This window comes from Anser anser (genome assembly GCF_964211835.1).
Source record: "Anser anser genome assembly, chromosome: 11".
NCBI classification, from domain to species: Eukaryota; Metazoa; Chordata; class Aves; order Anseriformes; family Anatidae; genus Anser; species Anser anser.
In genome coordinates this window covers 7,335,366-7,349,086 of record NC_139732.1, presented here as the reverse complement: position 1 = coordinate 7,349,086, position 13,721 = coordinate 7,335,366, and the positions used below count along the sequence as shown (strand labels likewise).

Sequence of the window (13,721 nt, the reverse complement as noted above, 5' to 3'; positions counted from 1 at the left end):
CGCTGCTTCTTGGCCACCTTGTTTTCCTGAAGGTCTTGAAGCCACAGGTGAGAGGCAGCCCCACTGAGCCTCAGGTGCAGAGGAGTGTGTCACACCTGCCACTAGGCTCTCTGTCAGGCATCTTGCTGCCTCCCTGCCTGCCATGAGGCAGTCCCAGCATGTGGCAGCCAGCGTCGTCTCCCTGCTGTGGCAGGTATGATGCTGAGCCTGTTTTCTTCCCAGTGAGGTTTCTGTTTTAAGGGGCTTAGAGGCAGCTACCATGGGGGTGGCATGTGAGGGGGCCCCTCCCCTAGCTTTGCCCTTTCTTGGTGGGAAAGCTGGTGCGCTGCACCAAGGCCTGCTGCTTTTGGATGACAAGGTGGTGCCCCATGTCCCATGGCTGCTTGTGAGGTGCAAGATGGCAACCAGGCCTAGCTCAGAACTCGCAAAGGAGGAAGCCTGAGGGAGCAGGTGGGAGGAACCTTCCAGAACTGTGCCAGCCCGTGGTTTTCCTTCAGGCCATGGCAAGGAGAGCAGCTGCAGCTTTTTGATGTGCTGACACTCTCATCCCTCTGTATTTTGTACCTGTTGAGCAGTCTCTCCTCACTGAGGTGTGGTGGCATGGCCTGTGGGGATCCTGTGGTGGGGCATGAGGGGCAGGTGTGGGTCAGTGCATTGTGGTCTGGTGCCATCCTGTCAGCACGCCGTCCCCACCAGGTGAGGCAGGGTGTCGGCCCCATGCTGCTCCCGCTGCTGCACCTGGGGTCTTCGGTGTGGAAATTCAAGGAGAGGATCCAATGTGGGGATCAAATGGGCACTATTGTTCGACAAGCGCTAGGTGAAAGTAGCTGGTTTGTTGCTGTTTTAAATCCATCATTTTGTTTTTTGTTCCATATGGATGTAAACATTGTGGGATGTGTGTGTTGCTGTTTACTTCTATCCCTCAAAGCATCTGTTGTGGCAGGTGGTTGATTTTTTTTTTTCTTTGTTTTGCTTTGCTTTGTTTGGTTTTGTTTTTAAACCAGGTTGGTGTGAGATTGTGAATGGTGTTTGGAGGTCTGTGGTAACTTGTTTTCACAGTGACAAGTGGCTTTTTTTTACTGCCAGCTGGGTTTGAAGTTCTGGTTAATTCTGTGAAGCCCTTTTCCCAAAACAGGGCACCAGAACACAGCTGTATGCTCTGCAAATTTAACCTGCGTTTTTTTCTGTAAAAGGTACTGTTAATAATACACATGAAAAAATTAATTTATAGCTGTAAATTAATATAGGGCTAGAACAGAAAGCATGAGGTTTTGATATCTTTCACCTGTAAAAAAAAACACACTAATTTCACCAGCAGCGAGTACAAATTCACTCATCAGTACACTGTGCTTATCTTTGCAGGTCGGTGTTAGGCCTCAAGGAGCCTGCCAAGTGCTTGTCTGTGCTGACCTCGACCTGCCTGTGAGGGGTGAGCAGTGGAGAGGTTGCAGGCAGGCTGGGAGAGGGGAAAGACCAGGCCGCCTGGCAGCACCTCATGGCTGGCTGCATTCACTGTGCTGTGTAACTTTAGCACGTTATTTAATTGAGCCTTTGGAAGGGAGTGGGAGAAATGCTGTGGTTATGTGGGAAGTGGTTCTCACAGCGTGGCAGAGCTCTGAATTAAATGATGTTTTCAAATAGACCTGAGAGGAACATTGCTCTCCTCAAAAATAATTCAGTTCCTTTGGCTTGGAAGTTGTTAGCTGGGAAAAGGGGAGATGGGGTCTTAACTGCTGAGGTAACTTCAGGACCACTTTCTTCTTGTCTGCTCTGCTTGCCCTGATGTATGTGCCTGTGATAAGCACAGCTGGTGGAAGGCATTAATTATTGAATTTCACATGTGAAACCCATGCCTTGAGCGACCTGTATAGCAGAAAATGGAGGAATTAGCATGTAGAATAAACACAGGAGATGTTCAAGAGGTGGAGCTGAGGCAGAGGCATGACTGCATAGCGAGTGGCAGCTGGGTACCTGACAGCCACGCCAGGCTCTGGCAGTGCACCCTGGTTGCCATGCCCCTGCGGACAGCTGGTCTATGGTCGTACATCTGGATATGACTGGATATGCATGCTTGATCATTTTCATGACTTGCTATGTGATGCTTTAAATGTGATTCTTGGTTAAGTTATGTGGCCCGGTGCTGAGTGGTAGCTACAGTCTCTCCTGCACATTTTCTGTCGGAGTGAGGGTGAATATTTGTGTTGAATTATAGATGAAATGTTATTAGCCAGTTCATTTCTAGTTCACTGTAGGAAACCTGAGATGTCATCAAAATTATATTTCTTAATAGGGAGCCATAGAGTATTTTCAGTCAGTTTTAATTTTAATGTTACTGAAAAACCTGACCTATCTGCTATAGAAAATTATAATATCGTATCACTGGATGGATTGTGGGAATGTGCATCAATGCATGGATCACAATTATTTTAATTCCATAACATTATCTGTAACAGATATATGATTATAATAACACAATTCTATTTAACGCAGTCTGTAAAAATACATTGATTTTATAGCTCCCCAAACTGATTACATTAATATCTGTGCATAATTAGTTTACACATTACTAAATTACTGACAGATTAAAAGTGAAATAGTGCAGTTCATACATAGCCGCATAACTGCCAGAAAGGAAATTAATATGGATTCAAATGGTCCTTGGAGACCCGCGCTGAAATAGCAGAAATCTATAAAGACTGCTTGCATTAGGAAATTTCTATCACCAACATGTTTGTGGTTGATGCTTTGCTAAGTCTGCTAATATGGGTAAAATTTAGTACAGGAAATGATGTTTGAATGATGCTTTTACTGTTACCAGCTCAAGAATGTGTTTATTAAAAAGTAAATTCCTGACTTAAATGGCAGTTACATTGGATGTGAATATGAATTTTTAAATACTTTTCTAAGTGTTCATATCAAAGTGGCAGCAGCGTAAAGTAGCTAGTACTTAAGATGCATTTGAAAATTATGTTGATTTTAGATACCATAAAAATTGAGAACTTGCCCTCAGTCCTTTCTCCTCAGGCCAAACGCACATTGGAAATAAGACTGTATCAAAACTTGATCTGTTTATAGAATGTCACATGCTTCCAAATTTCTGTCATAAGATGAATTTTAACATAAATATATAAAACAACTCTACATACAATCCATTGGCCTTCTACAGGCTTTTATTCACTGGATATATCTTGATGAAGATTGGGCTACTTGACTACCAGTCCAAGCTGTTGCTATGGAAAGAAAAATTCTAAAAGGAATTGGTTACTGTTTGAATGGGTTGCTTTCTTTAAAATTAAACGTGTTATACACTAGTAGTGGGAACAAACTTGTCAATCTTGATCCTAATTCTTGGATATTTCATATTTGGCATATCGTATTTTTACTGTCAGCTTAACACAAAAATCAAGCTCTGAAGAAAAGATGTATCTGTGCTTGCCACTGATGAGAAAATCAATATAGTATTCTGTTGTGGGTAAAAAGTGGGAGGAAGGGAGAAGGGCTACTACCTACCTTGTTCTGAGATGCTTCAAATAGTAACATAGTAAAGAGAGGGGCATTTCACAGGACACGATAAACCAAAGTTGAAGTGACATCCGCTAAGGTATCAACAGATTTTATTGTGGGTTTGTTAATCTCTTTGGCTTGAATGGTAACAAATATGTGGATGTGCTAAATGGGGATGATGTGTAGGTTTGAGATTTCACATGGAATTGCCTTGACATCACTCTCTAGGATGAGATAGGTTTCTCATTTAAGCTAATAACAATTTTAACATCATTATCCAAGTAGTCACTTGGACTCATTAGAATTGTATTTATGATCGCAGAATGAGTACTTTAAATTCACGAGTCTGTGCTGGAATTAATCACATGTACATGCCAATTTACTTTCTGGATCTGGAATTAAGATGGATCTGTGTGAAACACGACGATTTTGTTTGTAAGTGGTTTTTTTTTTTTTTTTTTGGTAAATGTTTCCTTCAGTTATAACTTATGCCCTGAGATGCCATATGGGAGGTCTGCCAGACTTCATGTAGACCATATGAAATGCATTTGGCAGTCCTGTTGTATATTACTGCTGGCTCGTGTGACTAGCCGGACTATCATGAAGTGCCTCACTTCTTGCCAGGCAATGGGAGCTACTGTTGCACTTATGGTCACACTGGGCTTGTGTAGAAAGCATTAGCTAACGTTTCTCGGAGGAAGCATGGACTTGAACATAGGTTTAGAAAACACAAAGATCTGGAACTAGGTTTTTAGGATTAGGGAGCTATAAAGAGGCAGAGTGAAGATGGATGAACTGTACTTTTAAGCGTGTGTCCCTGCATTTGTACTTCTTCATAGAAGCTGTAATTGCTAGTTATTAAATATATTTGCATGGTATTTCAAGTGGGATGAGATAAACAATTTTACAACTGTTATAGGTTCCTTGTTTTAGGCAGTATTTTGAAGCACCCATAATGCTTAATATGGTCTAGATATAGTTCTAGATCACTCCTTTGTGATCACTCTATATGTTATGTTTGGTATGTTTTTCAAAGTTCCTTTGCTTTTAGTGATATGGGGCTACAGGAATTGCTTTTTTGGAAAATAAAATGTTTTAACATATATTACATATTTTAGTAGTAGGTGTAGTGAAATGGGAGACAGGATAAGATTAGTAGATAGAATTGCTTATTAACTTATCTGTCTAAGGCTCTATAGGTCTGGAAGTTACAACTTTTGTACTAAGAACAAAGTTCTAAGAAGAACGTATGTGAAACAAATCAAATACATTGTTTTACACTTTTTATTATGAGTTTTATGCTGCTAAAGCAGAGTTAAGATTGCTTAGAAGCTGGTCACAAGGCTGTTTCTGTTTAATGAGGTATGTGAGTGTTGGAAGAATTGTGAAACATTAGACTGCAGTTTCCATAGATGTTAATTTGATGTTTTTATTGTAATATTCTCTTCACTTGTCTATATCAAACAAGGCTTTGTAGCTAAGTATTTATTTTGTTTGAGAATTTCATTTGCTTCAATACATCCCCATTTTCATATAGGCTCTTGCTGTTCTCCATGTAAAGCTCCCCTCATTCAGATAGTTTGAGTGTTATTTTGTCAGTTCTACTGGTTTCTTCACAAGCCTTACAACTCGTTGTGAGGTTGAATTGTTTGTTTGTTTTTCTTTTTCTTTTCTCCTCGAAAGCTTCAGGAAACTTAATATTGTGAAAGATGAGTTTCTCGCAATAAGAGGGCAAACTGACGTGGCAAATCAGTATCTTATTAAGGTTGCAAAGCTTTCCCAGGTGAGATTACATTGTTTAATACTCTCCTGGATAGCTCAGACTTCCAATTATATAAGTTGCACAATCTTGAAAAGTATGTAAGGGTTAGCAGTTTGATCAATAGTGGAACAATGCATGGACTGAAAAAGTATGCACATTTGAAATGCATATGTGAATTGCACACAGCATTGAGGTGCAGTAGTACATGTTGCTAATCTCTTTCGGAGAGAAGCTTTCCTCCTTTGGAGATGAGCAGCTAAAGATGATTGCACATTAGAGATCAGTGCTGTTTTTTCTGTCTGATAGTTCTAACCATATAGCTACACCAAATTCCCACGATGAGTAATCAAGTCTAGTTGCTTTGAGGACACAGGCTTAGTTGTGGAGAAATGTGATTTCTATATCCAGAGATGGATTTTATCTTGTTTACCTATACTGAACAGCTCTCTGATCAACTTGTTACATCAGTGTCACCTTGCACTGGTTAATGTAATTGAAAAGACAAGTTTATGTATAATACAGAGCTCTGAAAAGTTGGGTGGAGATAGAGGTAGAACTTCACGCTGTTTCATGAGAGCTTCTTTCATAAAGAGTAGGAGATCTTGATTCTTGTTAAATTGCCACTGGCAATTGTTCCCAATTTGACACAGTTATTTTGAAATATTTCTTTACTACTGACAGCGAGATTGGTTTCCTTTTAGCCATTGTGGTTTTTTTTTTTTTTTTTTTTTTGGGTCTTCTAAAAGCTGCATCTGTTGATATCTTCCCAGCTGCCCTGAATTTAAAACTATTGTGCCTGTATCACCACTTGCCCTGCAAGGTTCAGTTTTAGGTATGCTTTTTCAAATGGGTGAATTCAAAGAGCTAGAAAAGAACATTGGTATTTTGCTGAGTTTCCCTGGGTAAGTGCACATGTAGTGCACTGGGTAGTTTGGGGCTGGGTTTGGAAGCTTTTTTCTTTTTTTTTTTTCTTTTCTCTTAAACCATACTGTTTGAAAAGAAGTGAAGTTGGGAGATACTATTTGAAATGTGAATATCCATATTATTTTCTTTCAGCAGTATCTTAGTGTTTTCTTCACAGATCCAAGTTTAAAAAGTGTGAAAAGTTAGCAAGATAAGAACGTTTCTTCACTGTTATTAAGCTATTTTGGGAGAAAGCTATTGTATGGAAGAGCCTTAATGTGAAGGTGTTAAGCAGGTGCAAAGTTGTTGTCATGAGATGAGAAGTATTTAAGGTTTTGTTTGTCTTCTATACTGGATGTGAGCAGAAGCAAAGAATATAGTTACAATGTTCAATGCTCTCTAATTAGACACTGCCTGAATAACCTGTGTGTGAAGAGTTTTCCAAGGGGAGGTCAGAGGAGATTATTTTTGTTTGCATGCTAACCAGAAGTTCATTTTGATAAGGAAAGGATATAAGTGTAATGGTCAGTTGTGTAACAAGGACAGTGTTCGCTTGGTTGGTTTTAAGGTGGGTTATGAAGTGTTGATGTTAAAGTGAAAATAAATTCAATACAAAGGAATAAAATAACCTAGTGTTAGGGAACTACTACTTAGACCATGTTTTCCTAACCTATTTTAGGAAACTGGTTATCTTTATTTTTTTCCTTCTAGTTATGCTGCAAAGAACAATTGTTTGGTATTTACAGGTTTCTTTTTCTTTTGGCTTGAAAAGGTGTACATCAGTGATTTCCCAGTCTCTTCAAAGGATAATCTAAGGCAAGGGACAGAATAACTCTTAAAATAAATGAATAAATAAAAGTTGTGCTTTCTTTAAGTTTTTATTACTTCATATGATCTTCAGAATAGTCAGAGTGGTTTCTGACTTCTGAGGTATAAGTGTAGAATTTTCTTGCCTTATCAAAAGTAGTTATTCTTTACATGATAGTTTCATCATTTTTTTTGTATATTAGGGAAGGAGGGCTTTGAATTGGAGAACTATTAAGATATTATGCAGTGTTGTAAGGATGGAATTTTGAGATCCATTGGATGGAATTTGTAGATCCATTTTTATTTTAAAACAATTTATGAAGGGGCTGAGCATTGAATACCAGGAAATTATTACTTTTTATTTATTTATTTATTTATTTAGATTCTTCAAAGGAGACACGGAAGGTGACAATAGTAAAATACATGTGGCTCAAGGGTTAGCCATTGGCAAAGCTTTGACTTTAATAAGATTTCATAAATTTCAGTATGAATGGATTACTGGATTGCCTGGAAATATTGTGTAGTTATATACAAGAATAAATGTGCAGTAGGGGAATTGACACACGCACGCATAAACAAATGAATTGATAGTTTGTGTTACTTATTTTGATTGTGTGTGAAATGAAGGAGGGGGATATTTTTCTTCAAAAAATTAAGGTAGAAGTGTGCAAACATTGCATGAGATGGTCTGCATAGGTATTAACAGCTGTTTGGCAAACAGAAGAAGCAAGTTTGCAGCCTAAGTAACAAACTGCATAGACATAGCCCACTATGAAGCGTTGCTTGTGTCGTCATCTTATGTTTCCTGGAATCAGAACCACATTAAAAATATATGTATTTTTAATATGCTGTAAATCTCATTATTGCACTGAAATTAACTCAGGTACTTTTTTATGTCAGCTTCTACTTAGCCACATTTGTAGTAGCGCTTTCAAATGTATAGCTGACTTGCATGAGTTTCTGCATGGAAATGAGCAAACATGAATAGTTGTACTTTTTTTTTTTTTCTTTCCTCAGAAATGTAGTTAAACGTTGTTGTGGGTTCAGACTAGTTCTCCTAATTATGCTGTATATGCATCAGTAAACAGCATGGAGATGCAAAACATAATTTTAAAGGGAACTAATTATGTTTTGAATCCAAAGCACATCACAAAAATTATTTGAATGTTTTCAAGAAGAATGAAAATCCTACAAGCTGCTCTGGTTCTGCTAAATCCCTAGCCCTCTGAAACCAAGAAAATGAATATTCAATATTTTTCCATTTGAGTCTCTTGACATGCTATCGATTCACTTTATTTTCCCAACAATTTTCTGACAGATTTCCCAATGTGGATTACTTACGTGCTTTGATATTCATTTTGTGACTGCCTTTGAAAAGCCCATCAAAATTAGAGCTGCAGCAAGCTGCTCACTAGAGCAACAAAGTAGTGAACAAGGCCCTTGGATTCCTGCATTCACTACTGCTAGCGTGTGCAATGTACTATTTTCACTACCCAATATACCGAGTATAACCTAAAAGTAGAAAATTTTAAAGAGGTAGGAATTAAATTCTGCTTAATTGACTCCTGACAACACTACTGAAAGTAGTTTAATATCCTGACAGGCAATCTTCCATGTTTTATCTCTGCATGGTATATTTCAGATGATGTTTAGTCTGTACATTTTATGTACATTTTAGGTACATAAAAGATGCATGAGAAAATTAGTAGAATTTCAGGTAATAAGAATGATATTAAAAGTAATGCAAGATTCAAAAATAGCCCAAATCTGCAAGAACTAACGATAAATTAATTGCTTGTAGAATCTCTGTGTTTAGGAGATGGCTTTCTCAAATATATTTGTTTTTCCTCAGCAGCTGGTCTGAACAACCTAGTAAAGTGACAGTCATTGAAGGGCTCAGGGTACATTTTTGTTTCACTTTGTAAACATACACACATGTAAGACATTTAATAATAATACAAGAGGTTTGGAAATACAACCCTTCTCACCCTGGGGTTAAGAGGAAGAAAGCGTGGTCTAGACAGAATTTGAGAGTCCCTGTTCCCTTCTCACAAAGTCTAAACCTTTTTTGCTGCTGTGGACTGGACTGGCCCTTATCCGTAGTTGGCGTCCTCGTTCTGCTAACAGATCTTTTTCATGTGAAAGTAGGTCTTTCACTGGCTTACATGGTTAGACCTTGAAAGGTGCAGAAGCATATAAATTCTTGAAATTTTTGAAGCTAGCCTGTTCTTGGCTTTTTACTGATGCTGGGGGAGGAGAAGAAGGTTGACCTCAGCAAGTATGGTATCCTTGTAAATGTCTGTCTTGACTTTTCTGCTAGTGGAGATGATTAGGTTTCTTATAACGAAGACCTGAGTAGTTACATGGTTCTTTCTGCTTTGGATTCAAATACGATGGCTTTGCACCAAGAGAATTCAGGCTCCTATCTGCTGGACCCAACCTTATTGGTTGCTAGACTCATCCCCTTACCCAAGAAATCTGGAAACAAGTGATGCGGTTAAATTGTTAATTTTTTCACTCTTCAGTGGGGCCTGGTCAAATAGTATAACTCCGTAACAACTGACAGTGCTTGAATTATTATTATTATTTTTTTTCCATCTGCATGAGTTCATAAACCTTTAACAGTTTCTTTAATATGAGATTAGCCTGGTATGTTCCACAGCATTTTGGTTGGTTGCATAAATAAATGTAAACTGTTGTGATAAAGAAACTTGAGACTAATTCTACTTTATTTATATATACATATAAATATATTATATATTTTTTTCTTTTTGTTTTTTTCCAGATGTGGTTTGTGTTTATGAAAATACAGGGGAAAAAAAAGATGCTGTGAAAGTGAAGAACATATTGTTAAGAAGTAAGCAAAGCTATAAGTTATACACTGAATTTGTAGTATCTTAGCAACCACATCAAACCACTGTGCCTAAAGTTAGAGAGTAGTCCACGGTTCTGGGTATGCACATTAAAGGAACACCATTTCAAGTATGAATCAAGGTTTAACACCTGCATCACTGTACTATTTAAAAAGAAAAAGTGTTTGAACAGTCTTTATGCATGTTTTAACCTGAGGCCTAAATAATATTAAGTAGTTCTGTTTCATCCTGATTGAAGGCTTCTTAAGCTTAGTTTGTGAGCACGTTTGTTTTTATTTATTTTTAAAATCTGTTCCTAGGTAGTTTCTTCAATTTTTGAACCAAATTGACTGAAGCAAAGCAGGTCTTTGAAACGTGCTAATTCCCTTTAATCTTCTTTATAAAGACAGGAGTTTCCAAACTTGGTTAATTCAAATTATTACCTTGGTAATATCCAAGCACCAAACACTAGTGTCATTATTGAGAGTTTTGCTTTACATGTAACCAGGATCACAGTTATGCTTAGGTGAAGTTCAGTTCCCAAGATACCATGATGATCTCTATTTAGCATTCTAATTCATGAATTCAAATCTTGGAAGGATTAGTTTAGCAACAGACATTTAGCTTCTTGTCTATAAAAAAAAGATACAGTTATTAAATTGGGAAAAGGGGAAGACCAGTGGGAATTTAAGGAGGGGAAGCAAATCCCTTAGGATTGATATTTCATTTTGAAATTAGAATACAGTTGTTGTTTTTTCTGAAGAAATATACTGTGACATAGGTCCAATTTGCAGTTTCTTGACTAGTTTATTTATTAAATTAAGTGATTATTTTTCTTGAAGATCCTTGAAACATTTCCTTAAGAATGATTTAAATAGACCAATATGTTTGTTCTTATGCTAACAAAACCTTTTCCTTATTCACAGTGAGAATTTCCTGGCAGGCAGTCCTTCGAGGTCATTTTAATTTTCCAGACATCTTCATCAGCTGTTATAAACCGATAGCAGTTATTACTTGGAAATGGAAATTATTGAAAATGTATAGAGAAATTCCAAGGTATGTGGCAGTCTCACATTTTTTTGACATAGAGTTGACTTCTTTGGGCAGTCATGCTGGCTGTATGTGAGAGTGCGTGTGTCCATCCCTAACAACTTTTTTGTGTTTGGTTATTCTGTAGTAAATTTGATGGAGAGTTAGAAATCTTAAAGATATTTCTGTTCTGTAGATCCTAGGAAAATACAGTGGTTAGAAGAAAAAGCCATTACTGCAGTGAGGAGAAAGGTATAATGTAATCTCAGACTTAATGAGGAATCAGGGAAGGCATGTGAGCTATCAAACTTAGGGCACAACTCTGCAGGAAAGAAGCTTCATTAGTTTTGCTTCCCCAGAAACTGTTTTGGAGTCATGTTTACCTAGATAAAAAGTCTTATTACTGTGGGAGGTAAGTAGGTACTGTGTGAGAAAATAGGTAACCACTGCATCAATCACTAGGATCTGCTGTATTCCTACAGTGGGAAATGCAGCTCCATTTCCTTGTTGGATTAGAAGAGCCTTGTAAAGATGTTCATTTTCATCATGGAGTTCTAATAATCTTTGTATTAATGTGCTATGTGAAAAGAATTTGGAGAGTATGCACAGATAAATCTTTGAATAATCTCCTCATGTCTATAATTGACCAGTTTTGTACCTGGACATGTGGTTTGGGAGCGTATGGTATTACATATCATCAAGGTTTCTGTTTCTACTGACACACAATCTGGGAAGTTTTGAATCTGCATAAAACTAGCTTGTAACCTCAAGAGCATATGGACGAACAGAACTCTTATCTAATATTCAAAAGGCTACATCTTCTGGCTCTTCACTTCGCCATCATTTCTTCCCACGTTCCTCCCCCCCTTCACTGTTCTTGTCACTGAACTGTGTCCTTGATAAGAGAGGAGATTTTCTTTATGGGGATCAAATTATATTCTCTAGGCTTCAGGTTTATGAGGAGAAGACAGCAGCAGGAAGGAGAGTTCAGGCTGTTGTTGGAGTGCATATGATCACATTCTACTTCACTAATTAAAGCTAAGGAAGGGATTTGGGTTTAAGAAGGCTGGCCCGTGGTCAGGAGTTGAAAAGTGTTCTTGCAAAGTATAACGTAGCATGTGTGTATTCAGAAGAGCTCCTATGGATTAAGAAGGAAGCTCAGAGTTGAAAGGCATAAGTTAACTTGCTGTGGACAGGTGTTAAAACCGTCATCTACTACTTGCATGCTGTGTACTCTGACTTCTAAGTCTGTTCAGGAAAACATCACGTGTGTTGCATCACCAGAAAGCCATTTTTCCTTGTCCTTTGCACTTTCTATTTTTCTACTGAGCAAATCTAAGAGATATTAAGGGTGGAATTTAAACATCATTCAAAGTTCTTTTTTTCTCATTTCTCTTTTTTTTTTTTTTTCACACACATATATTTTTAATCTTGTAACATGTAGTATTTACTAATGTCTATTGCTATGTATGCAATGAACTACCTTCTTACCTCTTCGTTCTGTTCAGGTTTAATTAGCTAATCATTGACTTAACAGAAGACAGCTTGCTCACTTGCCCAGGAGCACATTTGACTTCATAAGTGTTTATACTTAATATTTGTTTGAGAATCAGACATATTAAAATTATTTTTGTGTACTGATTTAAAAATAGAAAAATGCTCAAAAATATCTTATTCTTTCTATATTTATCCCACAGCATTTTTCAGGCATGCTGTAAGAATTTTCTTAGAAGGAAAATATTTAGAAAAAGAAACTGCTTAGTTTTTTTGGATGCACTAACATGAGCGTAACCGTTATGGCTCTTGTTTTTATGAAGTAGAGTATTTTCAGAACTCATGCGTTAATGCACTTAGATTAGGTGAAAACTTGAAGTAGAAAAGTAGTGAATGTTTTAAGATGCTCATTCCATCAAGTGAGTAGATGTTATAATATAATTATCCTTAAAAATGTCATTAGAATACCTGCTAAGATATTGTAGCTTATGTGTGCTTTTGAGCTTATGATTGTTTGTATAGATTTTGGTAGGCTTGCTAACACAGTTAGACAAGTGCTCATATATTACCGTTGCAGAATTGTGACAGTAGTTAGTTATGTGAAAAATCAATGTACTATGCTAAGGTATTGAAAATATTGTATTATCTAATTATGTAATACTTATCTGTATTGCAAAATGTCTACACAGTTACATGCCCACCATTAGGGTACAGTAAGAATTTAAGCTATTGAGCTTGCTACATAGGGCTCTAATTGCAGTCCTCATTACTTTGTTAGCCAGGTTCTTCACTTTGTAATGTATGTTCATAGAAGCTTGTGACAGTTGTTTTAGCTCTCTATATAAACTTATTTTCCAATTTAAGGGGTTAGTGCTTTTTTTTTTTTTTAATAATAATTATTGGCAGTAGGAATGTATTGAGTACCGTGAATTGATTCTTTCAGGATCCTGACACTGAGGCTTGTCATGGCAGCTTCTTTTGTAAACAGGCAAGGTATTGGTAAAACATAAGCACATAAAACAGAAAGAAAATACAGTTATATAGTAACAGAAATCACAGTATTATTAATTCTGAAAACTATAGTAGCTCTATAGTGCTAACCAAGAGTAAGGCCTTCTTGAATGGAGGTATATTAAAAATAAAACATGAAATTTCTCTGACTGGTGCTTAGTGCTTTGAAAACTGCAGTCACTGCTTTAAAACATGCTACGGTGAAACTGCTTGGGGACTTCAGAAGATTTTTTTCCTACAGCCTTTTATTCAATAAGAGCACTGTATGCCATTTCAAAGCTTGCATTCATAATGATTATACAAACTTAGTGTATGAAAATTAAGGCATCCTCAAAACTTTCCAAGCTGCAGGCACAATA

The 13,721-nt window shown here is 37.2% G+C and overlaps 1 protein-coding gene across 13 annotated transcripts in view; it reads left to right on the top strand.

Moving 5' to 3' along the window:
- The first annotated feature begins 63 nt into the window (after positions 1–63).
- Positions 64–13,721, top strand: part of LOC310879881 (uncharacterized protein) — a 295,028-nt gene continuing 281,370 nt past the window's right edge. For 6 of the 13 annotated variants that reach the window (XM_083794870.1, XM_083794866.1, XM_083794867.1 and 3 more), the window contains exons 1-4: positions 576–696; positions 1,363–1,429; positions 9,762–9,833; positions 10,755–10,884. In XM_083794870.1, the coding sequence (XP_083650996.1) occupies positions 601–696; positions 1,363–1,429; positions 9,762–9,833; positions 10,755–10,884 (365 nt within the window). In that variant the 5' untranslated portion in view covers positions 576–600. Of the gene's footprint in view, positions 194–575; positions 697–804; positions 944–1,362; positions 1,430–3,826; positions 3,940–9,761; positions 9,834–10,754; positions 10,885–13,721 lie in introns of those variants that run through there. The other 7 variants (XR_014571199.1, XR_014571200.1, XR_014571201.1 and 4 more) reach the window with 4 other exon arrangements.